Source organism: Chelmon rostratus, chromosome 8, assembly GCF_017976325.1.
Source record: "Chelmon rostratus isolate fCheRos1 chromosome 8, fCheRos1.pri, whole genome shotgun sequence".
Lineage (NCBI taxonomy): Eukaryota > Metazoa > Chordata > Actinopteri > Chaetodontiformes > Chaetodontidae > Chelmon > Chelmon rostratus.
In genome coordinates, this window is record NC_055665.1 from 24,122,312 (window position 1) to 24,148,182 (window position 25,871).

General features: G+C 43.1%; 1 protein-coding gene across 1 annotated transcript; it reads right to left on the reverse strand.

The window, feature by feature from the left end:
* Positions 1-20,167: 20,167 nt before the first annotated feature.
* prdm13 (PR domain containing 13) lies at positions 20,168-25,661 on the reverse strand. Its single transcript, XM_041943357.1, has 4 exons — positions 25,494-25,661; positions 23,930-24,061; positions 23,691-23,811; positions 20,168-21,657 (listed from the first exon to the last, which is right to left on the reverse strand). The coding sequence occupies exons 1-4, from the start codon at positions 25,659-25,661 to the stop codon at positions 20,168-20,170; spliced, it is 1,911 nt and encodes a 636-aa protein (XP_041799291.1).
* Between the last annotated feature and the right edge of the window lie 210 nt (positions 25,662-25,871).

The window sequence follows — 25,871 nt, forward strand, 5'->3', positions numbered from 1 at the left end:
GTAAAAAGGCACACTTCATGAAAATGAATTATCCAGTCTCTTCCCTTAAATAGAAAAGAACTGAGACTGTATCTATCAAGGAGAGGGTAAAATTTAGAGAAGCTGCTGCTAAAAAGAAAGGAATTTGGAACTGTAAAAACTGGGCCTCTTAACCCCCGAGGACTGAATAAGGAGCTAAATTAGTTGGATTGTGACCACTAGATTTGAAATGACCCTTTTACAACTTTCAAGATTGAAAAAAGGATTTCTTTTTTCAAGATAAAGAGAATTTTAGCCAGAGGAGAGTGCTGAGGTCATTGCAAACCCTCTCATCAGACAGCAACGTCTATATTGGATAATTTGATGGAACGATGCACACAGCAAGCTTATCACGTGTTATTCTGCATTTTATGAGTTGACAGGCAGGAAATAATCATAAATCATCGCTTTCTTCTGTATCCACATGTAGTAAGTACAGTATGCATGGCTTTAAAGAAAGACCATGGGTGCAAGTAAACTACAGTTAAAGTTTGATTAGGATCAAACTGAAACACTTGAATAAAGAATGAATAAAGAGGCAAACAATTAACTGAACCTGCTCTTATTCCATGAGTGTTAAGTCCCGTCTCCAGCATGATAGACAAACACACACAGGCACACACATACACACACACACACACACACACACACTACTTTAGGTACTGACACTAAATGTGGGCACTAGAAGTAAATTGCAGAATTGTTGGATGTAATCATGCAATCAGGGTCAGCTATACATTTACTTTGAAATAAGTTTGGGATTGAAAATTGTGCTTGTCAATTTTTAATGATAAGAGATCACAATGAAGCTACAGAAGCACTACTGAAAAGAGATTCAACCTGTTTACCAATTGATGAGTGATAAATGAAATAACTGAAAAATGTGGCTGTAATTGCTTATATATCCAATGAATATTGATGGCCTTCATAGAAAAAAAAACAGAAACAACCTTAAATTCACCCCTTGTGACATCTGACCAATAAAGAACCGTATGCAGAAGAGCTGTGTGATTTTGCGATCTGTTCTACTAGAAATGTCTTAGTTGACAGGCAAACGGAAATGTTGAGCTTTCCGCCCACTTGACAGGTGCAGTCGGGCATCTGGCCTGAAAAAGCTTGATTCATTTCATTCGCCTGGGTTTTGTACTATACGTTGATGGTGCTTCAGAAAAGTCTCCGTACTAACAGTGATAAAACGCAGCAGGTAATCGCTGACATCACAAAATGTCACATTGATAATCAGCAGACTCATACCAAATGTCCTGGTATTGGTATTTCCCTTCAAAAGCCTGTATTGGTCAAACCCTGGCATGTCCTGTACACGTCCCTGCACACACGCCCTGCTCCCCTCTCACCATGAGCTCGCCAGTGTGGAGCTGGTGCAACAGGCAGGGCTGTCATCCACAGATCAGAGGCAACAATGGTGCCTTCTTCGACCGCCTTTGAATATGTCACTGTGGGAACAGCATAATCAACCCCATGTCACCACCAGCTGCTCCATCCGGACCACATTAGAATAAACAACAGGCGAGGAAGAAGCAGAGGTATAAAGAGAGGAGACAAGTGGGTAGGAAAGAAAGCAATACACTTGTCTGCCATCAATGGAAAGATGATATTGTTCTGGGTTATTTGGCCCGGTGTCAACGCTATGCTCCATCTGTGGCCGCTGGTGAATGAGTAGGCATGAAGCACAACTTGAGCTAGTAAATGAAGGGAGGAGAGGCATGAAGAAGGTCCTCTGCTCTCGTGTGTGGCGCAGCAGCCTTTAACAGAAGAAACTGGTCATGCTATGTTCAGGGACAACCCTCATTTTGTATTTCTCATTCCCTTCAGGAAACTCAAGCATATGGCACCTTATGTTAGTGCACACAGCTGCCCTCACTTGTGAATGAGTTTTTTTTTACACACATAAATGTGTGCAAACAGTTTGGTTAATACAGCAGCAAGCATTTACCAGTATCTCCTTGGATTGAAGATAATGAAGAAGGCAAGAGAAAGAGGGATGAAAACAGTCATCCGAGCACCATGACCACAAGAGCTGCCATTGTTCTTTATTATGAAAGATTTCAGGCACAGATATGTTTGACAACAATGGGGTGTCCTTGGAAAACTCAGACAGAATATGAATGGAGGTTTTGTCATCATCTTTGACAAAGGACCGGTTCTACCTGTACAGAGGATGCTATGCTTCCAATTTCTCCAAGGTCAAACACAGGTCACCCTCAAGGCAAGCGTGGCTCCAAAAAGCACCCGCCAACCAAAACTCCAAAAGTCAAAATTTGTTGAAGCCACCCTGAATAAACACCACCATCTCCCATATGCAGTAAATTACATTAAATGTAGGTTGTGTGATGCATATACCATTCCCTATTCATCCTGTTTGAAGTGCCCTCTCACTAGCCAAGATCTCGTCTCATCTCCAGTACCTGTGAATTATACAAAATGATGCGTTCGCCATTGATTTCATCAGTCCACTGTAGTCGCTAGTAATCCCATTATAACATGTCTGTTAGTACAATAGCCAGATATGGCCTGAATAAAGGAAGCCATTCTTTGCCTTGTCAAAGGTAGGCTGTCTTCCAAATTACTTCTTCAGAAGTTAAAAGGCCCACTGCCTAATCAGTCTATTATACCAGACTAATAGATGACCAGTAATTGCAACTAATAACTTATTACTCATCTACACAAATATTCTAATAGCTTGTATTTAGAAGCCAATTTTTTCAATGGACATAGTAAGAAGGAGGGGGTTCTATTCACAAGCTAGACAGACGGCAACACAAAGAAATACTCCGACAAAGGAAGCTGAGAAAGCAACCTGTAGCATGTTTTTTCTTCTCTTAGCTGGATTAATATCTAACCTTATTCATGGGGATGTGAAACCGCAGCTTCGTCTTCATCTCCAGAGCTGTCTAGCAGCAGGGCTTTGTTTGGTGCCCGGGCCCCTTTTGAAAGAGAGACGGCGCACGGAATTATAGATAATGTCCTCTATCCTCTCCCCCTGCCAGCCTGCTAGGCCTCAGACACAGAGCTCAGTGGGGACCGGCGAGGTGGACACACTGTACATGATTTGAGCTACAGCAGCCATTGTCGTCCCGACAGGGCTCACAGGTGGAAATGCATTCAGTCACAGCCAGGCAGCGAGGAATTACCTACGTGACAAAATAATAAAGCCTGTGCATTACATGGCGCTCGCATTTGTTTTATCACAGTACCTGTTGTGGTGGAACAATTGTGATTTTCTTTTTATGATCTATAAAATGGCATGTCATACAGTATTTAGATAATGATAAATTAGTTTTAGTGCACATACTGAGCATCAGCAGGGTGAAGCAAGTGAAAAATATGAATCTCTTAACACACATTAGGTGGCTCACTGAAAAAGAAATCACATCACAAATTGCTAAAAAGCTAAATAATTAGTTCCATTACTGGTTACTTTGCTTTCATTTCTCAGCCCAGCGCCAAGGTATGTTCAAACAACTCCAAAGCCTCCACACGAAAGTCACATCTCAGTCATACCTAACACACGCAGAAACATCAACAGCTAGCTTAGCTTTAGCTTCATGAAGACATCCTCCAACTCTAAACAACAGCATCACAGTACAGCTCACTAGTGACGAATATTAGCCAGCCAGCTAAGAACACACAACAAATAAATTCAACAAATTATTGAGTTGCATAGTTTTTGTTTCTCTTTTGGTAGAGACTAGCTGCCCGGACACCCTCAGCAGGAGGCCATGGCCTTCAAAGCAAGGGTCGCGAGCTAATCTGCTAGCATGTGTACTGCCAGCTTCTTGTACCGTACAAGCAAACAAGCTAACATGTAGCAACTGAACGCAGCCAGACCATACTGATGTCAATCCTCCATCAAACTCCAGGTAACACAGCGAACAAGATGACACTGGGATTAGTGATTTATACTAGGCAACTGAATTTCAAATTGTAAATAAATAACTTCTAGTATGACAACATTAGCAGTGTGCTACAGTGCTACACTAAGCATCAGTTCCTTATCTGTTAAATGTTGCATGTTTAACAAACACATCATGGTCCGTATTATGTAAACATACTTTAAACTGAATCTACACTTGGGAGGAAGTATCATTAACAAATATGTTTATTGACGGCAGCGCATTGAGGTCTGAATGGGGAGAGCACAATAGCGGTAGTTAAAGGGGCAGGACACACAAAAACCCACTGGGAGTATACAGCCCCCGCTGATCAATGACCTCATCCAGAGTCAGTTTCTCTTTCAAAGGCGGTGAGACCAAAGAGCAGCGAGGCCTTTTCAGCCCTGCAGATAACAAACCAACACCAGACACCCAATAAAGAGACTTCCAGTTCATTTAAAAGCAATTAATATTCTTGGCCGGCCGGCGTGGTCCCTTTGGTGTGGCAGGTCTGTACACGCCCCCTGCACTGTAATGGAGTTGACTGGTTAACTTTGAGTCTGTGGCCACAGTGTTGGCTGCCTGGGTGAGAGCACTGATGCACAGTGGGACACAGTGTTTAGATCAGAGTGAATGGACCTGTCTCACACCCCACTGCACCCTAAAGGAGCCTCCTCCTCTCCATCGCTTTCTCTATATGTGTCTTGCTCTCTCCGTCTCTCCCTCTCTCTGTCTTTCCTGTCCTCTTTTTCTCCTCCACGTTCTCTCAGAGTCTATCTTGGCTTTTGTTCCCTTTTTTTCCTCCTTTTCTTTCTTTTTTAAGTTCTCTTCTTCAGTCGGTATGAATTGGCTTTCAATGGGAGCAAGGGTTTAAATAGTTAGCCTTTGTAATGTTTGGTAATGATTGTCCCCCTGAGGATGTGAAAGACGGGCTGGAGGGAAAAAGAAATATTTTGTGCCTTTAAGAACACACACACACACACACACACACACACACACAGAGAGAGAGAGAGAGAGAGAGAAGGTTAATACAGGCAAATAGTTGGATGATGGAGTTCAGACATATATTAAATAGATGTACTGTGTGCCTATACACATACCTATTTACATATGTTCCATTTGAATACAGGGCAGAAATACAAGAAAATAATTCATTACATCCTTGTGAAATCAGATTGTTTACATCAAAAATATGGAGTTAGTTGTCTGCCATATATGTTCATTTTGACTTATTTTTGCCGCTGCTTGTATATGAAAACCAGGACCTTTCCCAGCTGAGCAGCTGAGAAAACCACAATTTACATATTTACATTACACTGAAAAACACACACTTGAGATGAAATGAAGTCAGTTCACTGAAACTGAAAAGAAAGAAGCCTTGGCAGTTTTAATGTGCTCTGTCAAAGAAGACCATGAGTCTTAGTCCATCGATTTTCTGTGATGCTAAACTTCCTTTTCACAGGAGTCTTTCCCAGCATGCATTTGTCTGGCTTAATACAGGAAAGTTTAGATATTTCGCAGTGACAACTTTGACCTGCTTGTGGCACCACAGGAAAAATCAGGGGATGACCAAAGACATAGGAATTCACCATCTGGGCACCTTGTGTATGTGTCTAATTTCATGGCAATCCATCCAATAATTGCTGAGATATTTTTAAAAACAAAATCAATACCATGAGGACACCAGAGGAAAAAGTCAGAGGATCCCCAAAGTCAGTTGGATTCATTCTCTGGGTATCATGAATGTCTGTACAACATTTCAAACAGCCACTGAGATATTTCAGTCTGGACCAAAGTGGTGGAACAACCGACCGACTCCCTAAAGCCACACCAAATGTTGAGGAACGTTGGGCAAATCCATCTTCACCAAATCTGTGCATTGAGCTCTTCCTATGTTCTTACTAACCACTAGTTTCTTTCAAACTAGTGATCAGGTTGCACCCTTACAACTGAATAAATTGAAGCAGAGCGCTATTGATGTCTATACTTTGAAAAACATCTGAACATCACTTTGATTTCCATTTTTTAATGTGAACTTATCAGCACAGCATTGACTGTGCTTGGACATTGTGGAGGAAGGTTTGCCTTCAGAGACCTTGCCCGGTAAGTTGAATGGTAACGACGAGTGCATTAGCTGTCGCCTGGTTGTTTAGTAGGCTGAGGCTAATGGGGAAATCAATGGGCCGCATTCAACACATCTTTGTACACAGATTCACACCAATGAAAGATAAAAAGCTTTTTCAGCAGCAGAGCTTGTTAATCCTCAGTGCCGATAACATCTTTCCAACTGTCACGTACCGAACACAAAACACAGAATAACTCAAGTCCGTGTGCCTCGGCTGCATCACACTTCAGCATCGTTAACGAGGATGATGAGTTGACCAGTTTAAAGACTAGCATAAGCAGCCTGTCGATTGTAGCTTGTAGCCGCCTGTGGGCTTCAATTAAATCCAACTTTTAACCCGCCAGTTAGTCGATGAGAGCCAGACCTGCTACTTTTACTGCCTCACACATTTCCCTCACCCATACAGTACTCCATCTTTATCAGCGTTTGGAGTAACATACAGCTGGGCTCAAGAAAAGTGACAGAAAAGTGACAGCCACGTCACTAGTGGTAAAAGTATAAACCAGCACAGAAGTTACAATTACCAACATTAGCCACTGTGTTCTCCACAGACACAGACTCTGCAACAGCTACTCAGTCCAGCACAAGGCATGGATTATAGGAAATGTTTTGTAATCCGGGCAACGCTTTGGTTCTTCTGCACGGATGCAAGCGGGACAGAAACAAACATGGAGGAGAGTGAACATGGCACAGGTAGTGCTGATAGAGCTGGTCCCTAAAAGAGGGGCTTCTTCTGTCACACAGACATGGTTTATGTATGAGTCTGACACAGAGCAGAAATCTGTACTTTAAACATTATGCTGCAGACAGGTCTCCACAGCACACTGAAACACCACTCACCTCATTTACCTCAGACGCTGGGTTATTGATTTTTGCAGCTATTGATGAAAGTGTTTTCTCTCCTATTCCTATTTTTCAGTAACAACACTGATCTCTATACGGAAGAATTTCTATGTAATGTTGCAGCTCAGCATGACATATTAGCACATTTTCAAGTCATTTGAGCGTCTCAGATTGACTGAGCACAGACTTTGAATGAGATTATTTTCAGTGCAAGAATGTATGTGCAATTATATTTTCTATCATAAGAGGGAAATGAGATGATTGATATCTGTCCAAATCATAGCCAAGAGGTGGTTAGTTTATCTTACCTTAGTTAACCTTAGTTTATTTTAGCTAATCTTAGCATCAAAGCAAGGGGAAACAGCTGGACTGGCTCAGTCCGAAGTAGAAAAAATTCTGGCTATCAGGACCTCTAAAGCTTTAGTTAACACATTATATCTCTTGCATATCTTGTTACCTGGTCTTGTACAGGCACGACAAGACTTCAGGAAGTCATTGCATTTGGATAAGAAATAGTTTGGCACATAACGCAAGTAAAACCACAAATTGAAACAAACTATATATAATGTGTTGATTAGTGAGTTGTTGTTTTTTTTAGCTGCGCCTTTGGACAGAGCCAGGCTAGCTGTTTCCAGTCTTCATGCTTAGATAAGATAACAATCTCCTGGCTCCTTCTTCATATTTAAGACTCGCTGAAAGAAAGTGAATTTCCCAAAATGTCAAACTATTGAAATGTTTTTCATACACATGCACTGTTCTAAAAACACAGATAGATAATGTGTTTCTTCAAGACCCCGTTTCTCAAATCAGGGTTGTTGGAAGGGTGGAGTTGAAGAATTCAGACTGTCACTGCATGCCTGCACTATTTGGTCTCATTGCACCAGAATCAAGTCTTTTGCGCCATTTGTGGTTTCCACCATCAGTCCTGTGGGTGTGTGCTTGCTGTTTGCTCATATGTGTCTTGATTGTTTTTTTCACCTTCATATCATACGGTCAACAATAGAATGACACAGAAAGCATTGGTGGAGAGAGAGTGAGCCCACTGATATTAGACAAAGGTCTTAATTTGAGTCATGGGCCTACGCAGCTGATTTTATTTTTCGGCCATCGTTCCAGTTCTGCTTCTTCTGCGTCAGCAGGAAGCCGGATGTGGTTTATTATTTGTGTGCTTTTGTGAGCTTCATGTTTTTGTATGTGTGTTTCTGCCAGCAGGCGAGGCGCCACTTCACTTCCACTTTGTCAGACGTCCATCATTGCCAGGAGGTCCACATGTCTACCTCAGATGTTTGCTTCACATGCTGAGATACTGAATCTAGCAAAAGCAGAAAGTCATTGTTTATTGGACTCAGTAGCAGTGTGCTGTCTGATATCAGTGTATTCGTTTTACAAAATCTGTTAACATGTGCATTTGAATGGTATGGGTTGGTATGTAACTTGGAAGTGATTAGACTCCGGAGCTCGCAGACCTGAGTGCTTGATGTGAGGGACCTAAACAGTATGCGCAACAGTTTTCAGAAACCTGCGCAAATGAAAATTCATGCTCATTATTCATGACATCAAACGGGGCTAGGGGCCCAAAGCGGCCTCATTTGCAGCTGAATGTGGGAGGCAGTGGAGACAGTGGCCTGTTTAGCATGTGTTTGTGTTGCAGAGGTGGTGGAGGGACGGAGGAGGAGAGGGCACCAGTGGGCCACAGCTGGTGTGCCACAGTCTCAACCTTTTACCTGCTGCTATCACAGCTGACACGCTGGGCCACGACCGGGCACTAACAGTCTCTCTCTGACTGAAGTTGAGGCTGTGGACTCCACCGACGCACAGACATTGTTACCTTCATGTCTGCTCCTTCATCCACCTGAGACAAAGTTGTCAGCTTGTTTCTACTGCTGCTGTCTTTCATGTCAGCCTGTCTGCTCACCTGTCTGCCTACATCAGTGACAAGGACTAAAATTCCAGTACATTGTGCTCCCCAGCATAATGCATGGTGCTGTCCTCCTTAATTTTACCCTTAAATAAAACCAGTTCCCCTTATATTTACGCTACAGGCAGTGGCAGACAGATGTGCAGCTGTCCATCTTTCTGATTACGTCTTGTGTCCTTCCCTATACCTTCCTGTACAACTCCCTACACTCCCTTACACGGTATCTTTTTTTATGTTCCTCTGTGCTTTTTTCTGTGTGTGTGTGTGTGTGTGTGTGTGTGTGTCATCCTTCTCTGCAGCTCTGTGATACCAGCTGTGTGTGTTTGCTCTACCTGGTTAACCTGCTTCAGGAGAGCAGGCTGCCAGCAGCATCCCCGTCACATCGCATCCACCCTGTCAGACCCCCATCATTGCCAGGAGGACTGCATGTCTACCTCAAAATTTGCAGACACTGGGTGTACAGCTAGGTCACGTTTAGCTAAAGTTGGTGTGTATGGGTTTGTGTGCATCTCGTGTGCATGAGGAGCCATTTGTTCCATCTCTCTCGAGCTCTGTCTGACCAGTTGGGCATATTGACTCTACCTGCGTCCATCTCCTGGTCTACCTGCTCCAGGAGAGCAGGCTGCCAGCAGGAGAGCAGTCACACAAGCTCACATCAGCTCTGTCAGACGTAAAACAGGCTGAGAAACTGAGACAAGCAGTCGCTGCCTCTCTGTCAGGCAAGTTTTAGTTTACCAACCACACTCCATCAGATAGAAAAGAGACCCAGCTGTGTTTTTTTTTTTTTTTCGCTGTACACATTCGCTAACACAGAACTTGGACTGTGGCCTTGAAATAACAACATAATAACATCATATTATGTTTACTTGCTCTTCCTCCTTTGTTTGTACTTTATTGTGAGAAAAGCAGGTGCACTAGACTAAGAAAGCATTAATGGTACCGAACAGGGACTATTTACTACTAAATACTACTAAATACTACACTAAATAGTGTATTTCCTAATATGCTGTAATGGTAAATATTGTATACACTAACCAGTGGCTCAGTCCTGGTCCTAAAACCCAGGGTGCTTTTGGTTGTCTGTACTACCATCTAACACACAGTGGCAGCCTATTACAGCAGCTTTCACTCACCACTTCCCTAACTTACCTTGTTTTTGGTACTTTTATACATGCAATTACATTTTTAACTTGTCTGTGCACTATGGACACTAAACTCTTGGAGTTTGCACTGGTCCTTCTACTGGTTTTTGCATTGTTTACAATCGCATTCGGGGCTCCCAAGTACAGCCCCATTGTTTACAGCAGGGATCAGGTGATAGTGCTCTGTAACACAGCCGCGAAACCTGGGGACAGGCTAATATATTCCGTGAGCTGAAGAGGAAAAGACGGGGAAGCCGTGCTGGGCCTGAGTACTGCCTTAGGAGGAGACGTTCCAAACCAGTCCTCCCCTCAATCATCATGGGGAATGCAAGCTCTCTCCCCAATAAGATGGATAGCTGACTCGGCACTCAGAGGGAATACCGCAAGTGTATCATTATGCTGTTCGTGGATACATGGCTGACCACACTAACTCCGGCATGAACACTGATGTTCATGTTTCCGGCTGATGTGGGTGGACAGGACAAAAGAGAGCAGTAACACGGATGAAGGCTGGCAGTAGTTGGTAGTGTCACTCTGGCCACATCACTATTAAAGAACAATTCTGCAGGAAGGACATTGAGCTGTTAGTCATTACATGAGGCCTTACTATTTACCAGGGGAATTATTGCATGGTATTGCAGTAGCTGTGATCTGTGTGAAGAATGCTGCACCCACCAGGACTGTGCGCTGGTTGTCCAACAACAAACCCTGGATTACTCATAAATGCATAAACATAAATGCACTCCTCCGTGCATTTTTTAGGTCAGTAAATAAAGAGCAACTGTAGAATGTGCAGATGGAGCTGAAGTGGAGAATCAGGGTGGGAGAAAACTGCTACAGGAGGAAAATGGAGGATGAGAAACCCAAATCCAAGCCTGTGGGGGGACAAAAGTGTGTGAATGATCTGAGCCTTTTCTTCCGTAGATTTGATCAGTCATCTGCTCCTCCTCCTGTCCAGTCCTCCCTATTGCAACCCCCATCGTATGCAGCCCCTGTGTACTGCTCCACCTAATCCCCCATCCACAACCTCCAGCACACAGCCCCCCTGCCCCAATCTGTTCCTCACAACAAACCAGGTGAAAAAAAGGATGGCTGTCCGGATGGCATCACCTCAAGGCTTCTCAAGCCCTGTGCAGACCGGCTGTGTGGGAAAGGTGAACACATGTTCCACCTGAGACTGAAGCTGGGGAGAATGCTGCAGCTGTGGAAAACATCCTGTGCTACCAGTGCCAAGGACTCCTCCCTAAAAAGGTACAGGCCGGTGGCACTGACATCACACCGAATGAAGACCCTGAAGTGGCTGGCTTATGTCCATCTTCCCCCCTGCTGAGCCCATGAATGGACCCACTACAGTTCACCTTCCCTTTCATTAACTGGGGACGAGGTGACTGGTGGTGGGTTTCCGCAGGTGCAAATACTTTCCTCCTACACCAGTGAACATCCAGGGAATGGACATTGAGACGGTGGAATCCTACAAGTACCTGGGAGTTCACCTGAGTAATAAACTAGACTGTACTGATAATACAAATGCACTGCCTAAGAAAGGCCCGAGCAGACTGTATCTGCTGAGGAGGCTCAGGTCCTTTGCAGTGCAGGGGGCACTCCTGAGGACACTGTTGTGGCTCAAGCCATCTTCTATGGAGTGGTCTGCTGGGGCAGGGGTATGTCGACTGCCGACAGGAAGGGATTTAACACACTATTTAAGAAGGCCAGCACTGCCATGTGGTTCCCCCTCCACCTAGTGCGGGTGGTGTGAGAAGGGAGTAGGATGGTTTGCTTTACAAGTGCACACTAAACTGTAAAAAATCAATATTCCCTGGGTGCAATAATGTGAAGTCAACCATTGCCTTGTTTTGCTCATGTATCAAATCATGCTTTTTTTCTGTGGATGCTCCTCATTATTACACTACATCCCCTCTGCTGCTGTGGCACAGCACAATTTCCTGCTGTGGCATTAATAAAGGATTATTCTATCTGAAATACACTCATTAGTTACCTCTCTATAGTTTACAGTGTCAGGGTCCACCATTCCCATGCTGAATGGCATTCACATGCACAAGAGGTTCACAGTGAAGAATGCATGCACTTTTTGCAAGACAAGACCTACGTATATTGGAACAACTGGTCCCGGGCATTTTGAGGAGAAGATACTAATTTTTGTGTCAGTACAAGGGTAGCTACAGGTCTGTGACTCATCCACAGTAACAGGGACACTATTTCTGTAAAGACGTGCTGCTGCTGAATTTAGAAGCTATTCTATTCATTTCTATGAAGTCCAAAGACAAAATGAAATGTACTTCCATTGTACTGGGTGATAGCAGACATCTCAGAAAAAAATCAACGGACAGCGAAAATGAGCACTTTCTGCAAAGCTACGTGCTACTTAGGTGTATAACTATATGTTGGGGAAATATGTATGCTGGTTTGATGCAGCTGACAGCCATGATGATTCAACAGCAGGGATAGAGACCTGCAATATACCTGAGAGCACATTAAATTGTGTCTGTATTGGTCAGTTGGTCTGTCTGTGTCAAGTGGGACGAGGGACAGAAAGCTACTGCACCTGTGAGAAATCTGTGATTTGAAGAAAAAAAATCCAGCTGCCCTCACAATTCTACAGGACATGAATACTTGAGATTTTAAGCAACATTTTTTGTTGGTGGTGGTGATGGTTACTGAAAACTGTTCAGAGCAGAATAACCACAATTTCTTTTTTAATGTTTTGATTGGGCTATTGTGTGAGAAACCTCACAGAGACTTTGTATTATGATATATCTTGGCAACTAGTAGACTGTCATGTAAGTTTTCCCTGTGCCCATTGTCTCCGAACGTCTTTCGTCCTGCTGAAGATATAGCAGTTGCAGCAGAAAGAATAGGAACGTGGCGTAACCTTGATGAGACACACATGTCAAGTGGCTGTGTTGAAATCGGCTTGACTGAGGCTATTGTCAGTATACAAACTGGTATCTCTGCTTGTATGGTGGATTATCTTGATGTCATATCATGCTCTATTAACTGCTGCTCATAATAACAATGCTAACATGCTGATGTTTAGCAAGTATAATGTTCAGCGTGTTTACCATATTAAATGTACCATTTTTGCATTTGTGTTAGCATAGCATATTAACATTTGCTATTTTAAAATAAACAAAAAAGCACAGCAAAGACTGAAGGGAATATCTTTAGTTTTGCAGGTATGATAACGAATCAAAATTTTGAGCTGATGATGGAATTAGGAAAGAGACACCAGAGTCAATAGGATTCATCCTCTTGGGACCACGAATGTCTGTACAAAATGTCACACCACTCCATCCATCCATAGTTATTGAGATAGAGTCTGGATCATGGTCATTAGCCACTGAAGGAACAGTTCACGCCAAACTCAAAACTCAAAACTTTTCCTCCTCTGTGTAGTGCTATTCATCCATCTGGATTGTTTTAGTGTGACTTGCTCAGTTCCAGAGATATTGGCTGTAGAGATGTCTATGACTCTTTCCAGAAATCATGACCCAGTTACTCAGGAAAATGCACAGACTTTGTTGTGAGCAATTTCATGTAGGACTTTGGGGTGAACTGTCCCTTTATGAGACCTCTCCCTGGAGTATTTCCAATGGAAGGAATGGGGGCAAAATCAATACTCCTATTTCTACGCAAAAGTGTTCTCCAAAGTTCGTCTGAATCTTCCAAAGTTACAGCCTTTTTAGTACTAAATTCCCTCTTTTTGTTTTCTCCAGTTCTGTTCCTGTGCTGAGCTGCAGTGGAGGGATAGTAGCACAAAGAAGAAAATATACTGAATAGACTATAGCTTTGGAAGATACCCTTCCATTGTAACCATTGTAGCACGTAACTAAGTTTGGAATGTGTTCTTGCACAGAACAAGGACTATGTCCCCCAGTACTTCCACTGAAATTGCTTTGCGGAGGACTCCAGGGCTGGTATGGACAGGAGGAATGTTAGGGCAAGCTAAACCTGTTTCAATATTCAAATGGGCACCTCGCTGTTGTTTTAAGACAGACTTGAACCAATCCTTTAAAGCATAATATAAAACTATTTTTAATATAAAAACAACAACAACAACAATGTTTTCAATGGATTGCATCTCTCCCTGACAATGAACATCCAGAAATGCATTAAACCGTGTACTGAAGAGCTTGCTGCCACCTTCTTCCAAGAAAATCTCCCTCTCTAAATTGTGTTTGCGTGATCTGTTAGTCGCAAGTGCTCCGCTGTCAAGGAGAGGACCCTTGTGTCAATAGACATGCAAAGTATGAAGGTTTTCCTCCATATGAGCCATTCTTAAGCCAGGTTTGGGTCTGACCGTGACTCTCGTCGGAAAGGGCATAATGAAATTATCGGGCAAACAAGCAGACACACAAGTGCATATTGCACTTGTCGTACTGTGACAGATACAGACTCGTACAGCTGCCCTACAAATTCAGCATCTTAACCCAAAGTGTGGCCAATTCTGTTTGCTGGCTTTGCGGAGAATCACTGTCGGACTTAATCGAATGCAGACCATTTTGAATATACACGCACTTTTGGGAACTTTACATAGACTTATAGTCATTTCCTTGAAACTTCACATAACCATAACCACTATACCTATCTAAGCCTAACCCTAACCTTAACCTAAACCTAACCATAACCCGAGTCTTCACCCTAAAATTGTATTTAATTTTGATGCATCGACACACACACAAACAGATAAACACAGATACACACAGATAAAGATGCCTTAGGACCTGACGTGTCTAGCTGGCATACTGACTTTATTTTTACTGTTCTTTGGTATCAACATTGTTTTTGTAGTATCAGAAGCCGCTGAATGAAGGCCAAATGATTTCACACTACACATCGTGGGGAGAGAAAAAGGAAAGATTAAGATACAAGACTCTTGTCTGATCTCTGCATCTTATTTGAATTCACAACTGAGAATTACAATTTTCTGTTGTCATTTCATCTCCAGTCTCATTCAACCATTTAAATGTGGTATATACATATACAAACACTATGTGAGATAAAGTAAGACAGTCATTTTTTTCCTTTTTTTTATCATCAGTAGAATGAATAATTAATGTCTCTGGATAACTGTCAGACTGTTTTTGAAACGAATCTTTCAGTATTAAAACTATCTGTCCTGCATGGTTTCCATGTTTTGAAGGGTAATGGTTGAATAATCAGAAGAGAGATTATATTCAGTGCTTCACCTCCACGAGACTTTCCTGAATTCTTTCAGTTGAACAAATTTTGTTGAAACGTTCGCGATTCCTTTTCAGCTTCACAGCACCCCGCCATTACAATGAATGAAGCACATAGCATATTTTTTTTGTTTAAAACCCCAATATGAGTCTGAAACCTCTGTGATCTTTATCAAGACTCATCCATTGCTTGATCAGTCAAGGCGCGCGGCTGAAAAGGGTTCCTGTGATCAAGGATACCCACATCAGGCTTTAGAAGAGACTGAATCGTAGCCTGGAAACAAGTCAGTGTGGTGGTTGGCCTGCCGGTGAAGTCTGGTTTTGGATCAAATTCTAGGCTGGGAGTCAAACTCTCTCAATCAAACTCTTTTTTTCCCCCAGTGTTTCCACTAATGAACGGCACTAATTGATTGAAAACGCTGGTGGGAGGGGATGAGCGAGCAGGGTGTTATAGTGTGAGAGAGTGAAGGGGATTTGAACACAAAAAGCGACTGGATTGGGTCCAGACTGATGTGGGGGCCCACAGCGGAGAGCCCTGAGTATTGTACGCAGAGGAGAGGCTCTAATACAGGGTTATAGTGAACAGGGGGGAGCAGACACATAAAGGGACAGACATCTCCGACCCTCTGAAGCCGCTCCCCTGCTGAGAGTGAAAACACTTTGGAGTTAATTACAATAAATCCCGTGGGTTGAATCATGGTGTGCATTTGTTGCCAGATATAATGAGAGTACATGTTTGGTATACATTGTGGGCAAAGATTGTGAATGCATCACACTGGCCTTTTCTTCTTCCTGTCTTAAACTGACTATATGTAAGAGAATAAATGTGAGACACCAAGAAAGTGAATGCTTCATGTTAAAATCAACTGCAAAGAAGCGCATGTCTTTTTTTTTCCGGAGAATTCCTTGCAACCACACTAGCTCGGTTATGCAATCACTGAGCATGTGTGAGGTCACCATCCCTGTGGAAAAATCTGATTTGACCGCTTGTATCAGCCGTGTCATTCTCTCCAACGCGATCCAAAGCGTGTGACCAGTATGTGAACAAAGATCAACCGGCAAATCAAAAGCCTTGCTTTGTTGTTCAGTTCTACCGTCACCATCGCAGGGACCCGGCTCGCACTCAACCCCACCATCCATTTCACCCTCACGAATGGAAAAACCTCAAGAGATGTGCACTGCTCCACTTTGGCCAGTTGTTATGTGGAAGGAAAAGGCCACATTTTTCAGAGGCAGAGTCAAAGCTTCCACTTAAATCCATTGAGACCAAACAGACAGTGCTTGAATTGGGCAAGTAGTCGCCAGTATGGAATACCAGCACATTAGATTTCTGTCCAATCTGTTATTCAGTACTGCCACTTTCAAGTGTAAGTAGTTATTATTTTAATTATTATCATTAGCAATGTGAGGAGTTTGAGGAAGGCTGCTTTCAATATCCTCTCTCTGTGATCAGTGCACAGACAGGTCCTCTGCATGGTAGACTGGTGCAGGAACAGAAGGCATGGGGGAAGCAGTTAGCCTCAACCATAAGAGGAGAAATGTGACCCCCACTAGCTCTAAAGTTGTTGTCTTGGCATGTTGTGTCTTCTTATCGGGCTTGCTTAATGATAAGAGATGACCTGCATTCAGATAATCACGGGAGGGTGTGTAGACCCTGTGGCTTCCCTTTGAAACGTTGCATGCTAACATTAGCTTAGCAGTTGGTGGTAAGTTAACATTAAGGCTGGCTGCTTGTTCAACCAGAATATCTTGTTTTAATGTCCCACCTGTGCTAAACACAGAACATGTGACAAGCAGGTACAGTGGCTTTGTAGTTGTGCAAAAGCACCTTTGACAGAGCTGTGCTGAGTAATAAAAGTAATGTATCAAGTATTCTTTAGAAATAACTAGCCCAACATTGATTACTATTTGTTTTTCATAATTAATTCATTTGTACCCGCAAAAACATCTGGTGTGCTTAAATGCAGGCTGCAGGTACTGGCACTTTTCTTTATTACACTGCTTGCACTGCTAACACATAGCATCACTATATGGACACCACATCTTACTTTACACCAAGGTTGTTCAGTAAAAGCAAGTTTTTTCAAATAGGCTGAAGCATCTTTGCATTGTATCTTAACAAATAACTTTTTTGGATTCGTCACTCACTGATTCCTTTTCTGAGCCATTTTATGTCCAAAAAATTCAGTGTAAGTCTAATGTCAAGGACCAACAACAATTCTGATGTGTCTCTTCATTTGTCATTTTCAACATTTCTTATATGGCACCACAACCTATGAAGCCCCAGTAGGGTGAGCTGTCACATAGAAGAAACTCAATGTATAGATTGTAATGTAGCGTGAGTAATGGGAGATTTATAAAATCTGAAAAAAACAGCCCAAACAACCATATATATATATATATGCTATACTGTGTGTGTATACGCAATTTCCAATGCCACCACCATGACAATATATGAAACAGAACGAGCAAGGACAGAAGAGATTGAATATAGTGGCACACTTATAAGCAGATTTAACAAAATTTTCCCAAATAGATGCAGTATGCCTACACCTATCTGTACTGCCTTTACATCTTGTCATTCACCAGAGGCCAATTTAAGGTATCAAATTGCCAGCAACCCTCAGTGTGAAATATCTGCTCTTTCTTTGCACTTAGTCTACATTTTGACCCCATAGCCAAGACAATTGTGTGCAAAACAGGGGACAGATGCTGGGTAGCTGGAGAGTGGAAGGAACTCACATTTTCAGACAGAAAACATCACACGGGAGACACAAAACATGAAGTAAAGCCAAGCAGCAGCAGAAATGTAAGTGTATCCTACTCAGGCCTATACTGCTTCAGATTTTAGATTTGGCCACATTATAACAGGGAGTACCACATCACTGGGATGTCTCAAAAATGGCTGCAGTTGGTTCCTCTGCTGTTCTGTGTGAAGTGGAAAGCTGCTGAATGGTCAACGCAGGAGAAGTGCGTGAAGGGGAATGATGGTATACCAACCCTGCTGCAGTCCACCACATCCACAGGAGGTGGCAGCTCTTATTTCCCCATCTCAAAACTCAAGCTGTAACACTGTGACAAAACTGCAAAGGCTTGTGAGAATGCATATGATGAAATGCAAGCATTTAAAAAGGCACAAAGTCTTTCCAGCACACTACAAATTTAAATATTTTCAATTCAATATTCACACTTTACATTTTTTTTTCATTTTTAATGGACCTATTTCGACAACATTGTAGGAAGTCTGGAGTTATTTTGATAGCATCCATCTTTTGTCTTTGGAAGAAAATAACATGTACTCAAGCACTGTATTCATTCATTTGAGTAACTTGTACTAAACTTTCCATTTGATGCCACTTTATTCTTCTGCTCCACCACATTTTCACAGTTAAATATTACTTTTTACTTCACTTCATTAATTATCTTATACTCGTTACTTTACAAATCAGATTTTTCCATACCAAAATGGTGATATGCTGAAAAAGACTGCTAATACGACCAAAGTGCATATGGAAATTTAAAATAGCTCCTGGACAGCAGAAAAGTGTTCATAACACATGAATGCATGATGTGATAACAGAAAGAAACACTCACAGAGCCAGCACTTTGCTTTCACTCTTGATACTGTCAGTATAGTTTGCTGATAACACTTTTACTTAACATTTGAATGCTGAATGGACCTTTTTCTTACTTTACATAGCTGTATTACTTTTATTTGAGTAAAGGATCTGAATACTGCCTATCTGGGCACTAATAGCTTCAGTGTGAATGGCTGGAAAAAGGGGGTAAATAAATTTAACGAACAAAATCAATTAACACATGCACTGCAATTATTATTATTATTATTATTATTACTTGTTGTTGTTGTACTAATAGTATCAAAAGGAGAAATTGCTCCCTTATGTCTTTGCTGCGGGTTTTCTTGATGGCCACAGGCGCGACTGACTGAGCATCATAAGTGTTCATGAATGTTGATATTGCTTTTGAAAAACAGACGGACAAAAAATAAAAAATAAAAACAGGAAAACCTCAGACAAATTTTCTGATATTTTAAATTAAATTTATTCAAAAACCAACGACTTAATGGACAGGAGTAAAATATTGTGCTCATAGACAATATCACTTATAAACAAACGTATACAACACTTCTCCACTGAAATGTGAAATATCATACTTTACACGTCTTTACATAGGCTATAACTGCAATCAATACAATTTTCTTTGAGTAGAAATAATTCCTTAAATAAACTGGGCCCTGCTGCTGCTGCTGCTTCCTCAAGAACAGCGCGCCTCGGCGAGAAAGTGCAAATTTAAGTACAGCGTGTTATTCAGTGAGGCGCAGGGAGTCAGAGACCTTTCACAAAGTCTTTCAAATACACGTTCGAGTCTACTAATCATGGTGCATATGTTTGGTTGGAATGAAATGCCCATTGCTGTTTTTAAAGTGCAACTGTCAGTTTAGAAGGGATTATGGGAATATTGCGAATCTGTTGCCCATTTTTATTCACAATAAAAACAAAACAAAACAAAAAAAGAATCATATTCTTTTGCAGTTCGTCATTTCACAGAATGTGTCCAGATCCAGTCTGATGGAATGTAGTGCCCTTTTTTAATTTCCTGGATAAGGCCTTTAGTTAAATAGCTTCCCATAGAAACCCAAACCCATAGATTCTCGGGGGGGGGGGCATTATAAAGACAGTGCTGTTTCTTCAGAAGTCATTCAGTCTCATATACAGCCTTTTCTTAAAGCGACCTTTACCTGCCCGATCACTGTGACGAACAACGAAATATTTGACTAATGACTTGTTTCCTCTGGAGTGCGTCCCGATGGAACAGCAAACAGAAACATGAGTCCAATCTAAGTGAAAAAGCAACATTTCAGCTGCCTATCATCATTCAGTTTGGAAACACTGGTGGCATGGAGCCCGGTTCAGGCGCCCTTGGGTCAGTGTCTACTGTGTAAAAATTCAGGATTCAGTATAAGACTAAACAACATGTGTACAGAACTGAAAGTCAGCGGCAGTCTCGTCTCATTCGTTATTTTTGCTGGACTCTTGGTCGCTCTGGTCGTCGGTGAAGCACACGTCCACATCGCTGTCATTGTCGCTCTTGTGCTCCGCGTCCTCGAACAGGCCGCCCGGTTTGTCGTCTAACTTCTTGACGGTTTGCCCGGGATGTCTGGACTTGACGTGCCTCTCCAGGTCCCGCCTCCGTACCAGCACCTTGCCGCAGAAGTCGCACCTGTAGGGCGTGTTTCCCTCCGCGTGAAGCCGGATGTGTTTGTTCAGGTTGCTGGGGTCTCCAAACGGCCTGAAGCACACCTTGCACTTGAGCGGCTTGTAACCAGTGTGAGTCCTCATGTGGATTTTCAGGCCGTACTTCCTCGAGTACAGCTTGCCGCAGTACAGACACAGGTGTCCTTTTTTCGGTTTGCCTGACACGGCGTTGCTGGCGCTCCCGGCGGGCATCGAGTCCAGCCTCGTCCGGTTCTTCTCCGCGGCGATTTCGGACAGCTGTTGCGTGTGCATTGCGATCTCCCGGTCGATGTTGGTGATTGAGCCCAGATCTTGGCTCAGCGAGGGCGCGCCAAAGTAGGACATGGACTCCGGGTACTTGAGGAGGTTGCTGAAGTGGAATTTCAGCGGATAATAAGGTGAGCTGTACAGAAGCTCCCCGTTGTAGACAGTGAAGGGCATGAGTGGGATGTTACAGTCTCCGCCATACGTCTTGACACCGTCGAAGTGAGGCACAGAGAACCTCTCAAAATGGAGTCCAGGTGGCATGTGGGGGTAACGGGACGGGGACAGGCCGGAGTGCAACCGACTCTCCACGTGCTTAAAAGCTGAGGTCTCCTCCACGTGAGGCAGCAACGGGAAACCTCGGATAGCGTTTGTGCATGGCACCATTGGAGATGCGGAGTCCATTATTGGAGGTGCGCACTTGGGAGGATGATTCCCTCCTCCGCTAAGACTCTCGCCCACATTGCGGATTGGTTTCATGCTGCCGATGAGTTTGCTGAATCCCAGGCTGCTCAGCTTTCCGTTTGCGTCCTCTCTGGAGGTGTCCGCGCCCGGGACTTTGGAGACGCCGGTCGGTTTGAAGGCAGAACGCACACCCGGGTGGAAGCCCATGCTGCTCAGCACAGAGGATGTGGCGCCGAGGCCGAGGATGTGTCCTTGGTTTCTGGCTGAGGTAACGCTCATGTCGAGGGCCCTGTCCTGCTCCTCGGAGCTGATTTTCTTTGACAGTCCCGCTTTGTTTAGAAACGGCGAGGAGGACACTGCCCGCCTGCCAGAGTCTGCGATGGAGGAGTTACTGTGACCGCTCCTCGGAGAGGCGGAGGTGTTGGGGATGTCTCCAGACTTTGGTGACCTGCTGAAGGTCTCCGTGCCTCGGGCCTGCTCGCCGCTCACAAATCCCCGTCCGTTGCTCAGAGCGCAGTGGAAGTGGACGTGGGCCTTGAGCGTGTTCGGGTATTTGAATATTCTCCAGCAGTACCAGCATATATAACGCTCCTCACCTGTGGAGACAGCAGCAAACACGACATTAATAATCAAATGGCTGCAGATCATTAAGTTACACAACACAGCGTGAAGCCAAATACTGATGGAATAATAATTTGCAATATAATCCTGTGCGTAAAATACCAGCTCCGTGCGTAAAATGCAAATAACAGGTTTGGCAACCTGTAGAGAAAAGACCTGTCAGCGCCAGCGAGGACCCCCTCTTCCCCTGACAGCAACATAGTCACATAACACGCGCACATTGAATAGAGAGAGTGATGTAATAGAGGACGCATACATTTTGCACTGTATTGGCATTAAAATGGAAGGATTGTCATATTAAAACAGACCCGAGGTTCCCTTGAAAATATCACTTTAAAGAGCATAATTTTCATCAGCCACTGCTGCACTTCACCTGAAATTTACATTTAGCCTAATGGATATGATCCGGTCTGTAAGATCTGGTGCCAAATGGTAACAGACACAGGGAGCCACCACAATGACCCCCAGACGAACACTCAGAGGTTAATATAGATGTAATGATTTTGTAATCCTCATACGGGCCATTGTTTATGATCACCATCAAAAGAGCAAACGCCCTGCCCAATCTGGCGCCCACAAACCGATGCATTGAACGCGGGACTCTCCCTCTCTGCGCTCTTTCCCGTGGAAGTGACAGCAGCTGTTGCTTGAAATCGCAAGTCTCCAGAAACAAAGGCCCCGGCCCATCTGTTGACGCCTAATAATGGGAGCGAGCGTATGTCCAGGAGCGCACACGGTGTGTTGGGCCGGAGAATCAGGGCAATATACACCCCACATAAAAGTTAGCATTCATTAGGCCACAATACCTTGACGCACCCACCTAATTTACCGTGAAGCACTTGTTTTTGAATTTATTTGCTTTTGAATGCATGAATATTAATGACGCAATGACATTTGTTAACCTCCGTCTCGCAACTGAATCACCAGCCTCTTCTTCTTCCGTGGCCGTCAATCTCTGCTTTTAATTGCTTTTTTTTATTCCATGTTTCAAGCACCGTAATTAATTTATCACAATTGTTATTTTTTTCTCTCGACGCAAGTGTGATATCATTTCAAGCTCCCATATTTTACTTTTATTCAGTTATTTAAGAGGCCTTGTCAGCTCCAAATGAAATGTAGGCCTGCAATCCAAAATCAGCCAATTGCTGGAATTTCCTGCAAAGTGTCTGTTGATGATAGTCTTTCTTTTTAAATTGATTCGTTCCCGCTGAGCTGCTGTTACGATTTAAGATTAGGAAATAATCCCCAAGCGCTGACACCAAATTATCATTACGAGCCCAGACAGATTCAAACCGCGAACGCAGAACCTGAAAGGAAAGAACATCCGTGGTCATTAAAGCTGAGGTTGAAGTATAGAGCGTCATCAGCTGTGTTTTCTGTCCGTCTGCAACGCTCTTGCTATCGGATTTATTTTTGCTGTTCAATATTCACTTGTGAGAGGGCTGCACCGAATGATTAAAGGCTGCACCTCCATCTCTCTACATACCGACCCAATCAGTGTAGGCCTGAAGCGTCATCATCCCTTCATTTAAACCAACTGAACTTTTTTTCCCCCAAAAGAAAGTGATTCTAAAATCCCTTTCATTTTTTGGTAATGAAAAAATTGTTGTTTTTTTTTAGACTTCGTCTTAAATAAATAAATGGATGACAAAAAAAAAATTAACAGGCTGCCTGGGGGGAAAAAACAACATCCAATCGATCCATCTCTGAGCGTTAAAGGAGAGACATCACGGGTATTGGCAGTCATTTAATTGTGCGGTGATGGACCCCTCAACATGTCGATGATGTGTCAGTGACAGCTCTCTCTCTCTTTGTTGCCTGGCACCAGAAGTAATATATTTATTTTTTAATCCGTATTATTATTATTATTATTATTATTATTATTATTATTATTATTATTATTATTACTCTATTCAGAGCTTGTGTGCCGATGCGAATTTTCCTGTAATTCCCATCGTTTTATTTCCAGACAGTAAGCCGGATCATTATTAGCAGTCTGATTATTTACCTTTCTCGTCATGCGTGGGGGTGGCCGTGGTGGGGATGTCGTACCACTGGGCCAGAGCGCTGGAGTACCAAACACTGAGCTCCTCTCCTGCAGGGATTTCTCTCAACACGCGGTAGAAAATCTTAAAGTAGAAAGGGAGCAGAGAGGCTGAAGTTTAGTGGAGTGTCCAAGAGGAGAGAGAGGGGGAGGGAGGGAGGGAGTGGGTATCTAACATTGGGCTGAGTGGGATGAAAAGTCACCTGTCCGCCAGGTAAGTCCGACACAGCCTCCAGGTTTTGCTCTTGGCTGTTTCTGGCGGCGCGGATGAATCCGATCCAGTCTGGCACGGGACAGCCGGACTCATCCATGAACTCTCCCCGTACCAAGCGGATCTAAGAAAAGCGAACACAGTAAATAAGTGCCAGTTTTCTTTCCAAGATGTATTTATTAATCCCCCTTTTTAGTGTTTTCATTCATTCGTTTTTTATTTATTTTATTTAACGGATTTTGCCACCAATAGTGTCGCCCCTGACTGTCTGCTTTATTACCTGGAGGTGCTGAGGCCACGCATGACCGAAACGCGCTTAATGCGTCTTTATCCGCTCCGCTGATAATTTACTAAAGAGAATGACACACGGGCCTAATTGAGTTGATATGGGAAACGAATTTGAGGAGTGTCAGAGCGTTTCTAAACTGTTCAAGGACATTAAAGATCGAAGCGCGACATTTGACACGGAGATTGCACCTGATGATCGCCGGCAGCCCGGGGCCACGCATTTAGACGCATCAATCACAAACTGCTGACAGCTCCAACAATAACAGGGTGCGGTTATATGCGCCAGTTGTTTACTCGTGTGTGTGCAAAAATAACTGTTTGCAAGTATGATTTTTTTTAAAAGCTTCTTTTATTTCAGTAAGTAAGGTCTGAAAAGTTTTTTTTCTTACCACCACATTGCTGTTAATCTGAATGATCCCAGTCAAAGAGGATGTTTCTTTCATTTTATTTTTTCACAGCTATTCTTTTATTATTATTATTATTATTATTATTATTATTATTATTATTATTATTATTATTATTATTATTACTATTATTATTATTATTATTATTATTATTATTATTATTATTATTATTATCACCATCACTGTTATCATTTGTCCTAGCCCCAGGTTGTGGGCCCCGGCCTCAGTGGCATCTTTCTGTGGCCGGATTACATTAAAATTAAACGGCTCATCGGGATAACAGGCCCGCCAGGCAGTGCAATGTGAGGCGGCTGAGGGCATGAAATCCCACACAGCAGACCCGAGTCGCCCATTAGGCCGGTTAAGTAGAGGCGCAGACTGACAAGTCGGCCACTAATGGAGCTCAATTATTTCCAACTTGACAGGCCAAACCAATTAATAACCGAAGGTCCGATGGGGTTTGACAGTGCAGTTTCAACATCCAAATCCGGTCCGTTCGTTTTTAAATATTTCACAAGGTTTGATTTAAAGGAAATACAATGATGTATATAGATGTTATATTTACAGATTTCTTTTTTTTAATTGTTGGCATAAAATTTGCTGACAAATTCTAGTAGCAGAGTAGTTTTTTTCTTTTTGTTTTTTGATGCAATTCTGTAAAAAAAATAAAATAAATTTATTGATAATAAATAAATACAGAGGTTTAATTAAAAATACAGCAATGCAACTTTTTTTCAAAGCTGTCCAAAGCACCTGATTAACCCAACTCATCTTTTCAAAAGAGTTTTTTAAAAAGACGCATTTTTTGGCCTGCAATAAAAAGCATGAAAACAAACGTCGATAAACAAAGTGTTTTAAACTAACCTTCTTCTTGGGTCCAACTTCCTTACGGTCCGACACGTACTTCCCGAGTTTGAAGATACCTGGTACCGGTCCTATCCGGAGCCCGGCCGGGATGCTGCAGTCCGCAAACACACTGACGGTGGTGGACGCCCGGGTGGCTTGCATGGCGTGGGGTGAGATCAGAACCATGAAGACTGATGGAGACCGAGTAGGAGAGTGCAGGGAAGGAGGAAGAGGAGGAGGAGAGGATGAGGACCGGCCGATATCCGCCCTCAAAGTGACGCGGTGGCGTTATGCTCTCCGGCTTTTCTAGTGATGGTGCAGGCAAGGTAGCCCCCCCCTCCACACCCCACACCCCCCTCCCGACCTCTCCAGCTCAGGATGCAAGTGTGTGTGGGA